Consider the following 16,636-nt stretch of genomic DNA (forward strand, 5'->3'; position numbering starts at 1 on the left):
ATCCTTCCAAAAACTATTACTATGTATTACAATATAATTAGTGATACTTATAATTAATCCTCAGAAACAACTCTTCTGAGCCAACACAAACTAATGCACATTAAGGATAAATACAAATGGAGGGAAGAAGGAAGTGCAGACCAAAGAAGGAAAATGCAGTGAAGCAGAAGGCTTTTATCAGAGATTCTGTAAAATGAGAAGATGCTTTTGGAAAATATGATTTCACTTACCGCTTGGAACAGCAAGAAGAATTACTTCATAAAAATAAAATTACATAGCAAGGGTATCCAAGTGGATATGAGGCTATTTGGCTATAATGATGCATAGCTCACAAACTAAATATACTGTACATTTCATTAACAAAAAGAAAAAAGATGATAAAACCCAAAAATTACAAAAGACTGCATTATAAAAGACTACTGTGTACATCTTCCAATAAATACTAGATATTATTGTAGCAGTTTGGTTTAAGCAAATGCAGAGAATTGTGCTATGTAAGTACAGCCAGCACAGTTTTAGTGGGTCTTGAACCTGGCTGCAAACACAAGGCTCTGCATCAAGTGAGCCAAAGGAAAAATGGAGTTATTTACATTGGGAAACTACACCACAGTCTTCAACAAGCTTGTTCTACATGTCTGATGCTTACAGAACCTTAAATCTCATCTTGGTTGGATTTTGTAGCAGAGGATGACTATATAAAGCTATTTGGACAACTGTAAGGATTGAATTAGGAATTGTAAGCACCAAAACTTCAGGCCTCTACTACTCAAGCTTGAGCATATGTCTACAGAATGACAGTTTGTTAGACATAAATGTAAAATTTTCCAAGTCTATATTCAGACCAGAGAGTTCTCTGACATCATTTGTGGTATCTATTTGTGGATCATTTCTGTAATCACATACTAAAGGGGAACTACAAAAATCATATTTAGAAAAAATAGAATCAAATTACATTGGAGAAATACAATTGTTTAATTGTTAAAACACTGAACCTGGTGTACCACTGAAATACTGTACAGGGCATCCCCACTACACATCCAAGAAAAGTTCCAAAAAATGTGGATGTATAGTGAAATGACTTAAAGTGGGGAATTTGTTTCCTCACAGCTGATTTCCATTTGCATTTTTTTTTTGCTTGCACATGCGACTTAAGAGCAGGGAATGGAAGGATATATAACGCATCAGTTCCTATAAGCGCCAACGACATTAGTGCAGAACCAATGTATTCCTGGGCGACTTATAGAGGGGACACTCTGTATTACAAGATAAATCTGGAGTGGTACCAATAAGCTCATATAGTACTTTCCAGTTGTGTGTCCACATGGCCAGACAAAATAAACGTGACATCTGGATATTGATTTTAAAGATTTAAATACCTCACTTTGTGCGCTGTGCTCACTTTGTGCGCTGTGCTCTATTCAATATTTAATTCACTGCTAATCACGCTTTTATTTGAGTTCTAAACCTTCAGATGGTTTTGAATAGATTACATTTTATTAAAATTTTGGAAGATACATGGAAAAATTCAGTAGAAAAATTCAGTAGAAAACCAGTACTTTCCCTTGAAGCTTGACCAAAAAAATCCATAACATTTACACCTTTAAATAATACAAATCTGTTAATTTAATACCTATGTGTGAATTTAGTTGGGCAAAATTAGACTATCCTGGTGAAGTGCAGTAAGATGTATGAAGGGCCCTTGCTAGTGTAATCTATTTTCAGAATTTTACATGTTGATCACCCATTTGGTCCCTTTCTTTAGAAAAAAATCAATACTTTTCTGAATTGCTTATGAAGCTTGATATTAAACAGCCAATTTGTTTTTGCTTAAACAATATTGTATTCAGCTGTAATAGCAACACTATTTTAGAAATAAGGCTATTCGCACTAAAATAGGTGGCAAAACTGCCACTGACTTCAATAGAATCAGAGCCAATACTTTTTTGTCAACAGTGTTTGTTTTTAAATAGTCACAACTGGTTTCTGATAAAATGTTATGCTTTCCTCGCTTTAGATTTCAGTTTTTTGGAACAAAAAATAATCAGAAAACATTCCTCCCTTTCAGGGCCGGCTCTAGGTTTTTTGCCACCCCAAGCAAAAAAATTTTTGGCTACCGCTCCCCCCCCTTTTTGTCCAGGGAGGGTGCTCATGCAAATGCAGCTTGCACAGCTTGCTGGGGGTGCGCGCACAAATGCAGCTTGTGCATCTTCCTGGGGGTGGGGCACGCGCTTCAGGGGGAGCCCAAACCCTGGGGCATTTTCATCTCCTAGGAGAGTGCCAGGGACTCCCCACGTGAGGACAATGGGAGGAAAGGTTCATCCACAGCAAGTCCATTAAAGACTTCCAAAGCATGCAGCTGTTCACATCACCTAGTGCTGGCGTCCCGGCCCCACTCCTCACTCTGCAAAGGGATTTTATTATTAGAAGCCTTATAATCACTCAGACTCCAACCCCAACATATAAGCTGTCCAGCTCTTGGTATCCATAGACAAGAATCAGCCTCACTATACAATAAGACAGTTCAAAGGAATTAAGAGAACTTTTGTTTCAACTCCCCAGCTCAACTGTCCAGAACAAGACAAGCACCAGACAACAAAACCCCACTAGCCTAGGGCCTATTCCATTGGTCCTTCAGGGACGGACCAAACAGCCTCTGAAGCAATGTGGATTGATTTAAATAGCTTTGATTTAAATCTCTAATTTTAATCATGATTTAAACCAGCAAGCAGAAAACCTAGGTTTAAATGAGCAATTAATCATTTAAGTTATACTTTTAAAATATTTTCCTAAAGGATAGTTGAGTCTTATTGATTAGCAACCTTTAAAACATGTTGATTTACAACTAAATATAACCTTTTTGCCAAATTTGGTGCTTCTATTTACTAACCAGGAGAATACACTCAGTACAGCTACAAACTAAAAAAATGCCCAAATAATTGTGTAACTTACATGTAATTAGAGTCTTAATTTTCACATTTTTATTCTATTACACTGATAGAATTTCTTTAAAAGTCGACAGGAGACATGTTCTATTTAATTTTTTAAATTTAATTCAGAAGTTATTTAAATAGGTTATGATAAATTTAGGCCATAACAATTTTTAATTTAATTTTAAAGGTATATTATTTAAAACAAAGCCTATTTAAATGGGATCACAATTCCAATTTTAATAAAGCTCTTCTGCCCCAGACAGGAAGGGACTTGGGAACACGGGCACTGGGAACACCTGAGTTCCCCTTACTCAGACAAAGGGAGAGGGAGAATCACCTGGGTCCCAGGCAGGGGTGAGGTGGTCAGGACACAGCACAAGGGGGCTGGGTTCCTGGGCAGGTGGGGGGGGGGGGAGGATTCGGGGCCCAGAGAGTAGGGAGATGGGGGATTGTTTAGAGAGCCAGGCAGGAGATGGGGATCCAGGTGGGAGGCGGGGGAGAAGAGGAGACCAGGTCCCAGCAGGGTTGCAGTGGGCCAGGAGGTGGGGTTGCTGGGTAGAGGCCGAGCCGGGGAAGGAGAAGAGAGGGCGGGAGGGGGAGGGGGTCACGGGACAGTGGGCAGGGGAACACGGGACAGTGGGCAGAGGCGGGGGACAGCCGGGCAAGGAGGGTTCACAGGCAGGGGAGCTGTGGGGGAGAGAACACAGGTGAGGGGGGAGGTGGAGTTGCAGGGAGGGCGCACGGGAGGAAGGGTGGCCAGCCAGGGGGGGCACACTCACGAAGGCAAAGAAGAGGCCGCCAGGCTCAGCCTCACCAGCCGTGTCCGCCCCAGACCACCCTCCAGGAAGCACTCTTGGGGCTGCCCACACAGAGCTCCCAGCGCCCCGGGGCCAGGCACAGGCTCCAAGCAGCCGGGCGCGGGGCTCCTAGCTTGGGGCAGCCTCCGCAGGGCTCCCCACTCGGGGGATGGGGCCCTGCCGTGACTGAGCCCCAGCGCCCGCTGAGCCCCTGAATTTTGCTCCAGTGAGCCAGCTGCCAGGAGCATCCACCATGGCCGCGACCTGACCCGCCAGGCTCAGCGTCACCAGCCACGGACGTGCTGCTCCAGGGCCAGGCGCCCTGCCCTCCCAGCTTGGGGAGGCCTTTAGGAACTGTTTTAAGTTACGCTATATTTGGGGGCTTATTCCACTGGTCCCTGTAAAATGAGATGACAGAGTAAGATACCTAACAGGAAAAATAAAATTCATTTTAAAACACACACAAATATTAGTTTTCTAATAGCTTCTTGGTAGAACATCTGCTAAGCTACTATTTTTACTCAATTATAGGATCACCAAAGCAGCAATTATATCTATTTTCCCTCAAAGATTTTGGGATATAATCAGTACTACTGGAAATCAACAGTCTCTATATAAAATCTGTACGTTTTGCCAATTTGCAGCATTGGAAATAAGATCAGGTCAATGCCTAAATATGGTAAACCTCTAGTTTGTTAGTGCTTTTTAGTATTCAGTTTAAAATGCTAGCTCTGAACCCAGCCCTATGAGATGCTGAGTATTTCAACCCGTGCTGACCTCTTTAGGAGACTCATAGGGATGTGTTTTGGCCTCACTAATGCAGACATGAGAGCCATGAGTTTATGGCTAGATCCAGGAAAAGTGAGAACTAGGTCTCTGATGAACCTCTATTACTGAGCCAGCCTTTCCTTGAAACCAAGCCCTGCAGACAAATGTCAGCAATACCAATTTCTCAAAGGAGGTAAAGCACCTTCTATAGTTAAAAGGAATTATGTTAACTTGGAAAGAAACATTTCTCTCTGAAAGTTGGGACTTACTATGGTTATAAATACATCACTATTAATAAAATTGAAAGAACCTTACAAAATACAAGTTTCTGTATTTTTTCCAGGCAGCCTATTTTCTACATTATGTCTAGTCAATTTTATTGTTCCTATTGTTTTGACAAGGAAGAAACTGACTAACTGGAGCCTAGCTGTTAAAAAGCAATTTTTTGGGTAAATGTGTAACTGCTGAAATTTTCAATGGTTATACATTAACACATGGTGGGGAGGTGGCTCTGCAGGAGCTGATGCATTTGGAGAAATGGCTTTTATGACAGTTTCCCATGAGCACAGGCTCCTGCAGAGCCACCTAGCCCACCCCATGCTGCAGCCTCTGATTCAGATGCAGCAGCATGGGGTAGCAGGCAGGAGCCGAAGCTCACATAGAGCTAGCATTGAAGCTGACTCCCTGTGTGTACTGTCCACTCCTCCTGCCCTGCTGCCTCTGCATCAGAAACAGCAGCATGGGGAGGTAGGTGGCTCCCCGGAAGCCAGTGCTCATAGGGAGACTGCTTAAAAGTTGGCTTCCCACAAGCATTGGTCCCTGCCCGCTCTCTCCCCTCACTGCTGCCTCTGATACAGCAGTAACTGTGAAGATTAACCGATAAGCCTAGCCTCATCGGTTAACCATTTCAATGTGTACACTATCACATCCTGACTGTGGAGCTTAAAAAAAACCCTTTATAAAACCAATTTTAAAAAAACTGAAAGGACAATTTAAGACTGTAAAACAATTTTGATTTTAAACTCCTAATAACTGCTAAAAAATTTACCTTTGGGGCTGAAATTTTCTCCTCTTTACTCAAAAGAGAATTATTTCATTTGAGCAAAACATTTTAAAATCTTGGGCATACACAAAATGAAAATATATTTGTTCTTTCCTAAAACTGTCTAGCTTTCTTTACCTTTACTTGCATTCATCCATTCGACTGAATTTGGAAACATGGCATCTTGGCATAATACTTATCCCAGTTAGTACAACCTGAAGCAGGATAGCAATAAGTATAGCTATATTTTTTATATTACTCATACAGAAAGAGTGTAAAAAATATGGTGCTTGCAGTTCAAAAGTGGTCTGATCCTTGCATCATCTTTCTTGGACAAAAAGGCTCTGCCTTTTGCTTCCTTGACAAGGTACATCAGGTCCAAAGTGAAAGTTGTCATTCCTCAGCAGAGCAAAACACTGGGGATGCTCCAACAACAAATGAATTGCTCTATGCATTCCTTCCCTCCTCCCCCCCAAAAAGACTTTTCAGAGAAGATATTCTGTAAAAGTTTGGAAAAAATCAACATTAAACTGATTGGGAAGTTCTAATAGTTGAATTTGTATGTTTATAGTGATCACTCTTCTAGACAGAAACTAAGCATGACATTTGTGTTATCCTTAAAATGCATATTCCTGTGAGCCAACAACAATTCAATACTAGAAGACTCAGATGTTCAGTTACAGTATTTCAAGCAAACGGTGATTCAGTCCCACAACTTCTTGGATGAAATGAAAAATCAATAATGCCAATGATGCTCTGAGTGGACTAATTTGAATACTTCACATATGTTTTACAGTAGCTCCTTCCTTCCTTGTTTTCTGGGAATTAGGACACAGCAAACAGCAATATCTGGGAGACAGGGAACAAGTCTAGGAAATTAACTGCCCAAACATCAGAAATGATGAGCACCATCTCAGAAAACTGTTTGAAATCATTTGTATGTTATATAATTAAGTTGACCTAACTTACATTGGTATACAGCTACTGCACAATTACATCACTTGTGCAAGTTCACACTTTGCTCCTTGTGTGGCAGTGCACATCTTTATCAGAAGTGTTTGCATCAAGTGTTTGTTCTGTCAGCATGGGGCACTGCGGGGTGGCTCCTGAAAGACAATTACTGTTGACATGAGCAACATAGTGTCTACACTGACAATGCATCGACCTCACTACAGCTATACCAATCCCGCAGTTAGGTCAGCAGGAGTGAAATTTAAGTGCAGATGTAATACTGACAGATGGAACCAAACCTGGGACCTCTGGAGCTTAGTACATGAGCTTCTACTGCTTAAGCTAAAAAGCCAGCTCGCTCCCAGTTAAGGCTGTTGAACAAATTCATTCTCTCTCTCTGTAAGTGGTCTAAGTGCCACTACATGGGACAGTGAACCATACCCCGTAGGTGTGTGGTTACACAGACTCTTGCACTATTAGGTTGATGTAAACTGCCTTGTATCTACTTAACTCTGTAGTGTAGACCAGACCTGACAATATATTTTCCATCCCAAGTTTGAAACCTAAGGAGCTTGTTCTGGAGGCATCTCTCTCTCTCTGAGCATCACAATTTCTAAATCCTCTTGTTGGCTTCTGAGTCCTTTGGCAGTGGGACTTTCCCTTCCAGGCACCTCCTAAATTGTGTACTTCCTCAGCTGTCAGAAACAGTGAGGGTCAGGAGCTCAGTAATACCTAGCAATTCTGCATAGTCTTCTGCAGAATCAGAGCCCAAACAGAAAGACTCACCTTGCTAGGACATAATAATAGCTGAAGTCAGCTGGATACTCCCTGTGATGGTTGCTTCTCATACTTCATGAAATTGGCTTATCAATACCTCATGTAACCGATCAGTTTTTATATTACAATCTACTGGATCTGTATATATTGTTTTGGTGTATGTATCATTGTTGTATGTAAAGTTAGAAATATGAAGTATAAATTTGTTCAGAGTTTTAAATGTGTCTGGAAGCCTTAATGACTGGGTGATCAACGTAAAAAACAAAGAAAGATATTTACAAGTTAAGTCTAAGCAGTGGTTGGTCCTAGGAGGACATGTGACCGTAACACTGGTACTGGGATACCAGTCTGACTAGGTAATTTTCCAAGGAAACACATGACACACACTTCCACACTCTGGTCAAGTCTAAACACATTTGCTGGAGTCTTTCTCCCTATATCAGCCTGCTTCCTTTGCCCCTGACTACTCTGATTCTTTATGGGAAGTCCTGAGACCATCAGGGCACAAGAAAACAGACAGCTCCTTTGTGCCCACATCTAATTCAGGCTCCTATGTGCAAGGTTGCTTCTCTCTGATTTTCAGCTAGAAAGGAAAAGGCCAATGACCCGAGAAAGACCACACCCTCCTTCTTTATAACTATTTCTCTTTGTAGGTGACACCCTCGCCAGCTTCCCCATACTGCACAAACCCAGGCCATGTGACTTTGCTGCCAAGCCAACCTCCCCCCTGACAAAAACAGTCCTCTTGGCTGGGAGCCAGATTACAGCCTGTAGAAATTATATTTCAACAGTCAATGCATGTGAAGTCAAAGGAAAGAAAAGAACCTGATTAGAGGCGGAGTCCATTTAAGAAGGTGCAAATTTGGTCTCTCCCTGAAAAAAAAACAAACAAACTAGAGGAGTAAGACAAGGCAAGTGTAACTAACTAAATAACTAAGGAAAACAAACTGTGCATAGACTAGTGTTCTTACTGAACTGGTCATCAATGGCCCTTGATTGACAGTGGGAACATTTTTTTCATTTTCACTGTAAGTAGCTTGGCTAGAAACTGAAATGGGTGAAAAAAACTAAACACCTAATGAATGGGTTTAACATTCACTATAAATACATTTTACAAACACTGAACTTACAAATATTAAAAGGCTATAATTTTTCTAATGTTTCTTATTTGTTTTTCATTTTAGGCACAAATTTACCTCTATTGTAGGGTTGCCAATTTTCTAGTTTCTGAAAAACAGTTTCCCTCCACCCCACCTCTTGCCACAGACTCTGCCCCCTCCTCAGTCTTCTATCCCCTCGCTCCATGTCTCACTGCTCTACTTCAACCCAAGCTGGACTCCCTCTGCTCAGGGGTCTGGATCAGGAGCTGCAGCCAGATGTGGAGCCCACTGACTTACTGTCCATGAACTGCAGGTAGGAGGTGGCCACAACTGAGCATGAGCTGGCACAGGTTGGCAGCAGGGGGTAAGGACTCTGACTGGGGGTGTGGGCTTTAGGCTGGGGATTAAGGATGTTAACTGGCAGTTAATTTACTAGTCGAGTAGTCAATGGAATTTCTATCAACTACTGGATTAGTTGACAGGAACTTCCACATTCTTCCTTTGAAATGTACAAGCCCCACTGGGGCTCTTGTTCATTTCAAAGGAGGAATGCGGAACTCCGCCGGCAGCCCAGGGCCAGCGAGAAGTCCTGCTGACTCTGGGGTGCACACAGACCAGCTTTGAAATGTACAAGGGTCTCCGGGAGAGGGAGGGGGGGGTTCTTGTGCATTTCAAAGCGGAAGCACCCTCATGGAGCCCGGGGTCAGCAGGGGAATCAGAGTCTCCCACTGACCCCGGGCTCCATGCTGCACTGCCGATTTGAAATGCCATGCAGAGCCCAGGGTCAGCTGGGGACTCTCCAGCTAATCCCAGGATCCTTGGAAATGCCACGAGAAGCCCGGGATCAGCTGGGGAGTCCCCAGCTCTCCCCAGGCTCTGCACAGTGCTGCCACTTTGAAACACCAAGGTGGCGTTTCAAAGGAGTAGAGTCGTACAGCTGACCCAGGGATCAGCTGTGAGGCACTGCCCTTTGAACGCTGCCTCAGCATTTCAAAGTGGCAGCACCACACAGCTGATCCCAGGATCAGCTGTGCAGCACTGACGCTTTGAAGTACTACCTTTTTTCCCCGCTTTGCTGCCTCTATCTGATAAATCTAAGGTTTAACCAGTTAACTGATTAGCAAGGGTTTTACAGCCCTAACCAAAAAGTGGGCATCTACCAATCCTATTGCTTCATCTCCCTTTCCCCTCCAAAACCTGACAAATGTATAACAACAAGATGTCTTGTCACCAAATCATGACACTGATTCTGTTTACATTTTATATTTCCTATTTGCCTTGGGTCCCTTACTTGTATGCTGTAATATAAAATTTCTCAAACAAAATAAAATTCCTTTTCAATGTGCATTTTAGTAGTGCTCATCATGTATAAGGCATGCAGTGCACGTGCACACAAACATGCTCAACCCCCCCCCCCTTGACAAGATGAGTTTACAGATTAATCAATAAAATTAGGCTGTGTTAAACTTTACTGATCAGATCGAGAACAAGATTATTTTCACGGAGGATAATTGGGATGTTAAGAAGCAGGTATTTCACTAATTGTGTAGTTGATAGAATTTTTATTGACTATACGATAAGCTGATAAGAGACAGCGCTCAGTCCCGGCTCACACCGAGTCCAGGAGCTACCTCTGCTGCAGCTCTGCAGTTTAAATGTAGTAAGAGCCGGGCAGGCAGGAAGCAGCCTGGCTCCTACTACAGTTAAACTGCAGAGCCGCAGAAGGCGTAGGTCCCGGACCCAGCGCGAGCCAAGCTTGCTTAGTCCCAGCTTGTGCCAGATCCAGCAGTCCCTGTTTGAAGGAGATTCCAGCGGGGAGCTGGGACCCCACACGAGGAGAAGAAGCTGCCGAATATTGAATAGCATAAAGCATTATGAAAATAAGATTGTTCTGTATTAGGAATATCAACATGTAATCAACTATACAATTAACCGATAAGACTATGCTTATCGGTTAATCTTGTCGACTGCACACATTCCTCCCCCCCACTTGCTGACTGTATCAGCAGCAGCAGCCAGGGGGAGGGGGAAGCAGGAGCTGCCTGCCCCCCTTGCTGCTTCCTCTATAAGAGACAGCAGTGGGAGACTGGGGGTAAGGGAGGCTGCTGCGAAGCAACCTCTGCGGTGGCCTAAGCACCCCTGAACAGAGACTGCTCCGCATCCCACAGAGCAGACTCCGTCCATGGCAAGCCTGGGCCTGCTGCCTGCACAGGCTGATCCATGGCAGCAGCCCCTCTCTGCTGGGAGTCCGCGCTCCCAATGGACAGAGCCTCTGTCCGTGGGGAGCTTGGACCCCCCATGGACAGGGGCTGCTGCTACCCCAAAGTGCTGCCTTTGATACAGCTTGGGGATGCAGGCAGCTGGTCTGCATAGGGAACTTGATTTTAAACCAGCTCCCCATGCCACCTCATGCTACTACCTCTGGTACAAATAGTCGTGTAACCACTAAGATTTCATGCACACAACTATTCAATTGCCCGATATCTAACATCCCTATTGTGTACGATAGTACTCCCTGGACAATACTGTGCCATAACTTACTCTGGATTAGAAAGCTGAGTTCACTTGAAGCCCCAAAGTTTAGTGAATTTGAGGAAGTCCCAGCTTCTCTAAATTACCAGTGTGGCAGTCTGGGTTTACTGGCATAGTGTCCTGACAGATTTTCTGCTCCGTCAATGATGATAACCAGTCATCTGTGTCCGTTTCTGCATTTGCTCCTGTTTGCTGCATTGACTGTGCGCAGTTAACACAGCAGTTTCAAAAGAGCCCCCAAAGACAACAAAATTAGATAAGGGATTGAAGGCGCCTTGGCAGGTTTATTGTTAAACGAAGTACAATAATAGTGGATAGTAGACTCTACCCAACCACTATGCATATGTACCCCTAACAATGTACTGAATCAGTCAGCGATATAGAATAATCACTTTTAATTGGCGATCATGGCAAAACTCAAGCTGACTGGCACAGAAAGGGATAGCTTCTTTTGAGATCAGGCTACGGTTTCCATGCACAAATACGCCAAACTTAAGGAGCTTTGCCAACTCCTGTTAAATACAGTGCAAACTCCTGAAGTAACACCTCACACAGAAAGTTCCAACAAGACAGTGTTCTCTGGATCACAGCAATTTAATGGCAGAAGAAGACTGGCCTTTCTACTGACATGATTTAGGATATTCTTTTAGAGCAAGAGTGCACTTCTTTTTCCTATCAGAAAAGCCATGCAAATTTGTGAATGAACACTTGACATCCATGGATATCCATGGCTCATTTTTGCAGGTATGGGGGCAGATATAAATTTGTATCTGGAACTCTGCCAAAATGTGGATATTCACCTTATATCTATGGGTATCCACATCTGAGGATGTAGATGCTGATATCTGTGGACTATTTTTGCAGATACAGATAAGGATACTAGTTTTATATCTGTGCAGGCCTCTACCCCACTAACCCCCACTCCCTAAAAGTCAGTTGTGGGCCACTCACGTCCCCATGGGGGGCTCAGACTCAGAGCTTCCCTTAGACTCCAGTGTGGGGCCAAAAATGAGGGGCTCAGGATGCAAGAGAGGACTCCAAGCTGGCACAGGGAGTTGGGGTGCAGGAGGGATGAGGACACTGACTAGGGGTGCAGAATCTAGGGTGGGACAGGGGAGAAAAGGTTTAGAGTATAGGAGTGGGCTCTGGGCTGGGGGTGCAAGCTGTGGGAGGGAGTTAGGGTACAGGAGCAAACTCTAGCCTGGGTCAGAGGGTTCAAAGTGGGGGTGTGGGCTCTGGGAAGGATTTGGGGTGAGGAGGGGGGCTCAGGGCTGGCTCAGAGGGTTGGAGCATAGGAGGGAGTTTTGGCTCTGGGTTGAGACAGAAGATGAGGCAACTGGGTGAGGAAGGGGCTCTGAGTTGGGGGGGTGCAGGCTCTGGGAGAGAGTTTGGCTGTAGGAGAGTTTGGCTCAGGGCTAGGACAGGACGTTGAGGTGTGGGAGGGGGTGTTTTGGTGCCATTATAGATTTTGTTTGTAAAAGTAACAGATAATGAAGATAATGGGCAGTATAACGTGTTACCTTCTGGAGGAGTTGCAACACTGCTTCCAAGTCCTAAAATAGCAATGCTGTGGTTCCTTGGTGCCAGCATCACAGCAGACTCTTCTCCCCTCTCCCAGTGAGGCACTTTTACAGGCTCCAAGTTGACATTTTCCAACCTATCCTCCAATAGGGCATTAAACATGTATTTGATGGCCAACTCTAGATTTTTTGAGCCGCTGAGTCTAGGTCCAGTGGTGTCAACAAAACGTGCCAATCTTTCATAGGATCTGTTCTGGGCTTTGCCATAAACAGCTAGGTTGATAATAGCCTTGGCAATATCAGAATACCCAGCTATTTCTCTTTTAATTTCTTCAGATGGTTGTTGGTGGCAGTCATCCCTGCCTAAAGGTTTCCCTGTGCATTGTGGTAAGACATGGATGAAAGCTATTAAGAATAGGAATTTCATTTTCCCTCCTTTTCCTTTACTCGGATGGCCTGTTGGAGAGGGAAAAAACACAATTATAAATCATTCAGCTATCAACAATACTCTTGTAATTTGTATTGGCAGGCAGGCTAAGATAAAAATACATCTGATCAGAACAAATGCAAGTGGCAGAGAAATAAACTCAATTTAGAGACAGAATTATTGAAGACCAATGCAAAAAAGTTAATTAAGCAACTGGACACAAGTGGTACTGCTGTTCAAAAGCATTTCACTGGTGTAACGTTTCTTTAAATATGTTGTTTCCATTCAAGTCTATGGGAGGTTTGCCAAGGCCTCCTCCACCAAAAGCAGGATAGTCCACCTCCCCACGCTGCTAACCCAACACTGGATAACGTGCTGAATCATTACCAACAGCACACAACAGATCTGGACAAAATGTCTTCTGAAACTCATTGAATAAAACTGCTTCAGACTGGTCAATCAATAATATACACTTTAAACAACACTTTTAATACCAAGATTTCAAAGCAATTTATAAATATTAAATAAAACCCAATGCCACCATGAGATAAGAAATCATTCCCCCATCACACAGATGTGCAGTTAAACTAAGAAGCAGACTTCCTAGTGAATCACTTGGGACCAGAGTTTCTCATGTCAATGGGAGTGGAGGGTGCTCACCACCTCTGAAAAGCAAGCCCTAAATGACTGGTTCAAGGCTTCTCAGCCCACAAAGCCCATAACTTCTACTGTGGAATAATATCTGGCATGCACTATGCAGTACCCACAATTCCTGTAATCTCATATTGTAGTCTGAAGAATGATTACAAATTACCAAAACATTACTTCTCCTCTGATTAGCATTTTGAATATTGGCATTTTTTAGCCTGCCAGTCAAATAATACTTAGAGGATGACCAGATAGTTCACAATGTAATATCTCTACGTCTGAGTCCAGATATTTGCACTGGCTTGACATGTGTTTCAGGTGTCTATATGTATCTCTGGTAAAGCTATATGCTCTAAAAGACAACACATTTCTTCATTGTCTCTGCTTTAGAAGTTCTCAGCTGGCTTTATCTCCATTAAGATGTTAACCTCTTTAAAAAAGATGGTCTAAAATACAAGTAAACTGACCCAGGAACTTCTAGAAGCATGGAAGGCTTGTAAGTTTCTTAGCCGTGTTTATTGTTAGAAAAGAATTGGAAGGTAGAATATGTAAAACTCTTTATTCTTACACTTAATAGGATAGAATTGTTACACTTTCCTCTGAATTTAAATTGAGTTTATGATGAGGTGGAATAACCCCTGAGGCCCCCTGCTGAAGGTCTTGGGTCCTGCCACTTCCTGCCCCAGAAGAAGGCAGCAGAGAGGTCCTCTGAGCTGCCTAAAGCCACCATGTGGAAAGCAGCCAATCAGGGGCCAGCTGGTGAGTATAATAAGTGATGCTGGGCCAGAGCAAGAGCAGTTCCATGCCAGAAGTGGGAGAGAGTAAATGGTGCTCTGGGCTGGTTGCTGGGATTCCACTAGGATAAGGCTCTGAGATAATAGTTAAGAAGGTGCTGGGGCCAAAGTGGCCCAAGGAATTATAGCAGCAATGTAGTTATTGAAACAGATGTTGCAGACTACAGGGTCTGTGGCTGAGACATGGAGTAAACGTGAGTCCAGATCCTTCCTAACCCCACAGAGTGAGGCGCCCCAGAGCAGGGAACTGAACTGAACTGAACTACAGGCCCTAAGAGAATAAAGATGTTGCCTCCATGGCAGGAGCTCTGGGGCCCTGCTATATGCCAAAGTGAGGACAGAGAAAAACATTACAGAGAGTGGCCCCTGTTGGACTTGTACCCCAGAAGGGGTTTGCTTTATTTCACACAGAGACTGTGTGTTTCTGCTGGAGGGCAGAGTCACCAAAGAGCCACCACACATGGAGGGAGACTTCAGGTTAGGGATCTCACTTTCTCCCCCTCATCCCTTGCTGCCTCTATCAGAGAGAGCAGCAAGGGGGGAGCAAGAGCCGGCACTATCTCTGGGGGGAAGGTGGTACAGTGGGGAACTGGCAATGCTTCTGCCTTTGAAATGTAGCAAGAGCGGGACTCTTGCTGCATTTCAAAAGCAGAAGCACTGTAGGACCACAGGGCAAGAGGGGGACTCAACCAGTCTCCTGCTGGCCCTGTGCTCCCTGCTTTTGAAATGTACAAGAGCCCTGCATTTTGGCAGGAGCTGGAACAATGATTTCAGCAGTAGGCTAGTAAACACTAAGGTCTGCTTGTTTTTAAACTTGGGACACATGTTCATCCTGCCTATGAAAGCATGTGTGTGAAAGCATAAGGAAAGCACATGTGTACCTAAACATATGGAAAAGTAGCATAGCCGGTGGACCTTTCAGTAAAGGAAATCAAAAAGGTCACCCCAAATAACTTTTGGGAGACCCAATTGCTAGACTTTTAAATTGAAATCCAGAAGTGAATCTATAATCACCCTGGGATGTTCACAGTGCAAAGGCCTTAGAGGCACAGAATGAAGGAACAGAGAATGTTGAGGATTAGGTGAGAACATTCAAGAGGGAACTGTAAAGGCAGAGTTCTAGATGTAGTGGCTGTTTATTATATGGTTAACCAGCAGCCAGGAAACTGGTGTGTGTTTTTTGCTAAGCAGTGTGTTTTCCCCATGTTCCTTCCCCTTGGACTGGTTAATTTCATGCTCCTAGCTACTCTCTTGTAGAGACATTAGTAATTTTCTCAAGACTACCTTGTTCACTTTCTTCTGATTTTTGCCAAGCTTATCACCCCCAAAATTGAGTAAAGGAGCTAATTTGAGTCTTGTCATAAGTGGTAAGAGAAGGGTTTACTAGAGTTAGCATCAAAGATTTGAGAGTTTTAGGATGGGGAGTTAGTGTTTGCAAATCTCCTGAACAAAACAAATGCAGTTAGGAGTCTTTGTATTATAAACACAGGTTTTGTTTTGTTTTTAAATAGTGTTTGCAAGTGATCTAGACACAAATTTTCATCTTTTTTGGGGGCTGAAAAAAACCGAACCCCTTAACTCAGAAATGCATCCTTCACTAGGAAATTGATGCTACAGGGCTCACCTGCACTCTGAGTACTGATTCCACCCCAAGGGGAGCTCCATGAGGAATTGTATTTAGGCACAGAATTCCTCTTGTAGGTTTCCAATACACAAGAGGAGCACATATGCAGCTAAAGGCTTTTGCAGATGCAGCATCCTCCCCATCACATACCCAGCAATTCCATGCATGGAAGAGATCTAGCTCACCACCCTGCTTCTTCCCTGTGGAAGGAGCATAACAACTGTGATTGTACCCAAATTTGTTCAATGGTGCAAAGATGGCAGTGAGGCTTATAATGCTCTCCTGGATTATATGCCCTGTAGGATGAGGTCAGCTGTTAGTACATTGTAGGAATCACTCACTACTTGACAAAGTAACATCATACCCTGCTATACTACAGTACAGCAAGCACTCTGCTCCTTGGGCAGATGGAGAACAGAGCATCTGTTGTCTCAGGCCACAGAAAGTGAAATTCAGCATTTCAGTGAATCGGCTGGGAAAATAACGTGCTGATCCTTACATATTCCACTAGTCAGATATTAATCAGATTTAGCAAATGAAAACAACTGTACCAGCGAGAGATTAACAGTAATAGGACTTAATGATTACTCAGCATATTTAATCAATCATTTGAAAACAAAAAAATCAGCACTTTGTGAGAATGTAGGCTGCAAAACGAAACATTAAAATGCAAAGCCAGTGCTCATCAAATACATGCTTTCAACAGGGAATTTGAACACAATGTTA

At 43.5% G+C, this 16,636-nt stretch overlaps 1 protein-coding gene across 2 annotated transcripts in view; it reads right to left on the bottom strand.

The window, feature by feature from the left end:
* Nucleotides 1–16,636, bottom strand: part of CPQ (carboxypeptidase Q) — a 256,553-nt gene that overhangs the window by 220,270 nt on the left and 19,647 nt on the right. For both annotated transcript variants that reach the window (XM_075920338.2, XM_006123927.5), the window contains one exon: nucleotides 12,418–12,873. In XM_075920338.2, the coding sequence (XP_075776453.2) occupies nucleotides 12,418–12,844 (427 nt within the window). In that variant the 5' untranslated portion in view covers nucleotides 12,845–12,873. The remainder of the gene's footprint in view (nucleotides 1–12,417; nucleotides 12,874–16,636) is intronic.

Source organism: Pelodiscus sinensis, chromosome 2 (assembly GCF_052426305.1).
Source record: "Pelodiscus sinensis isolate ZL-2025 chromosome 2, ASM5242630v1, whole genome shotgun sequence".
NCBI classification, from domain to species: Eukaryota; Metazoa; Chordata; order Testudines; family Trionychidae; genus Pelodiscus; species Pelodiscus sinensis.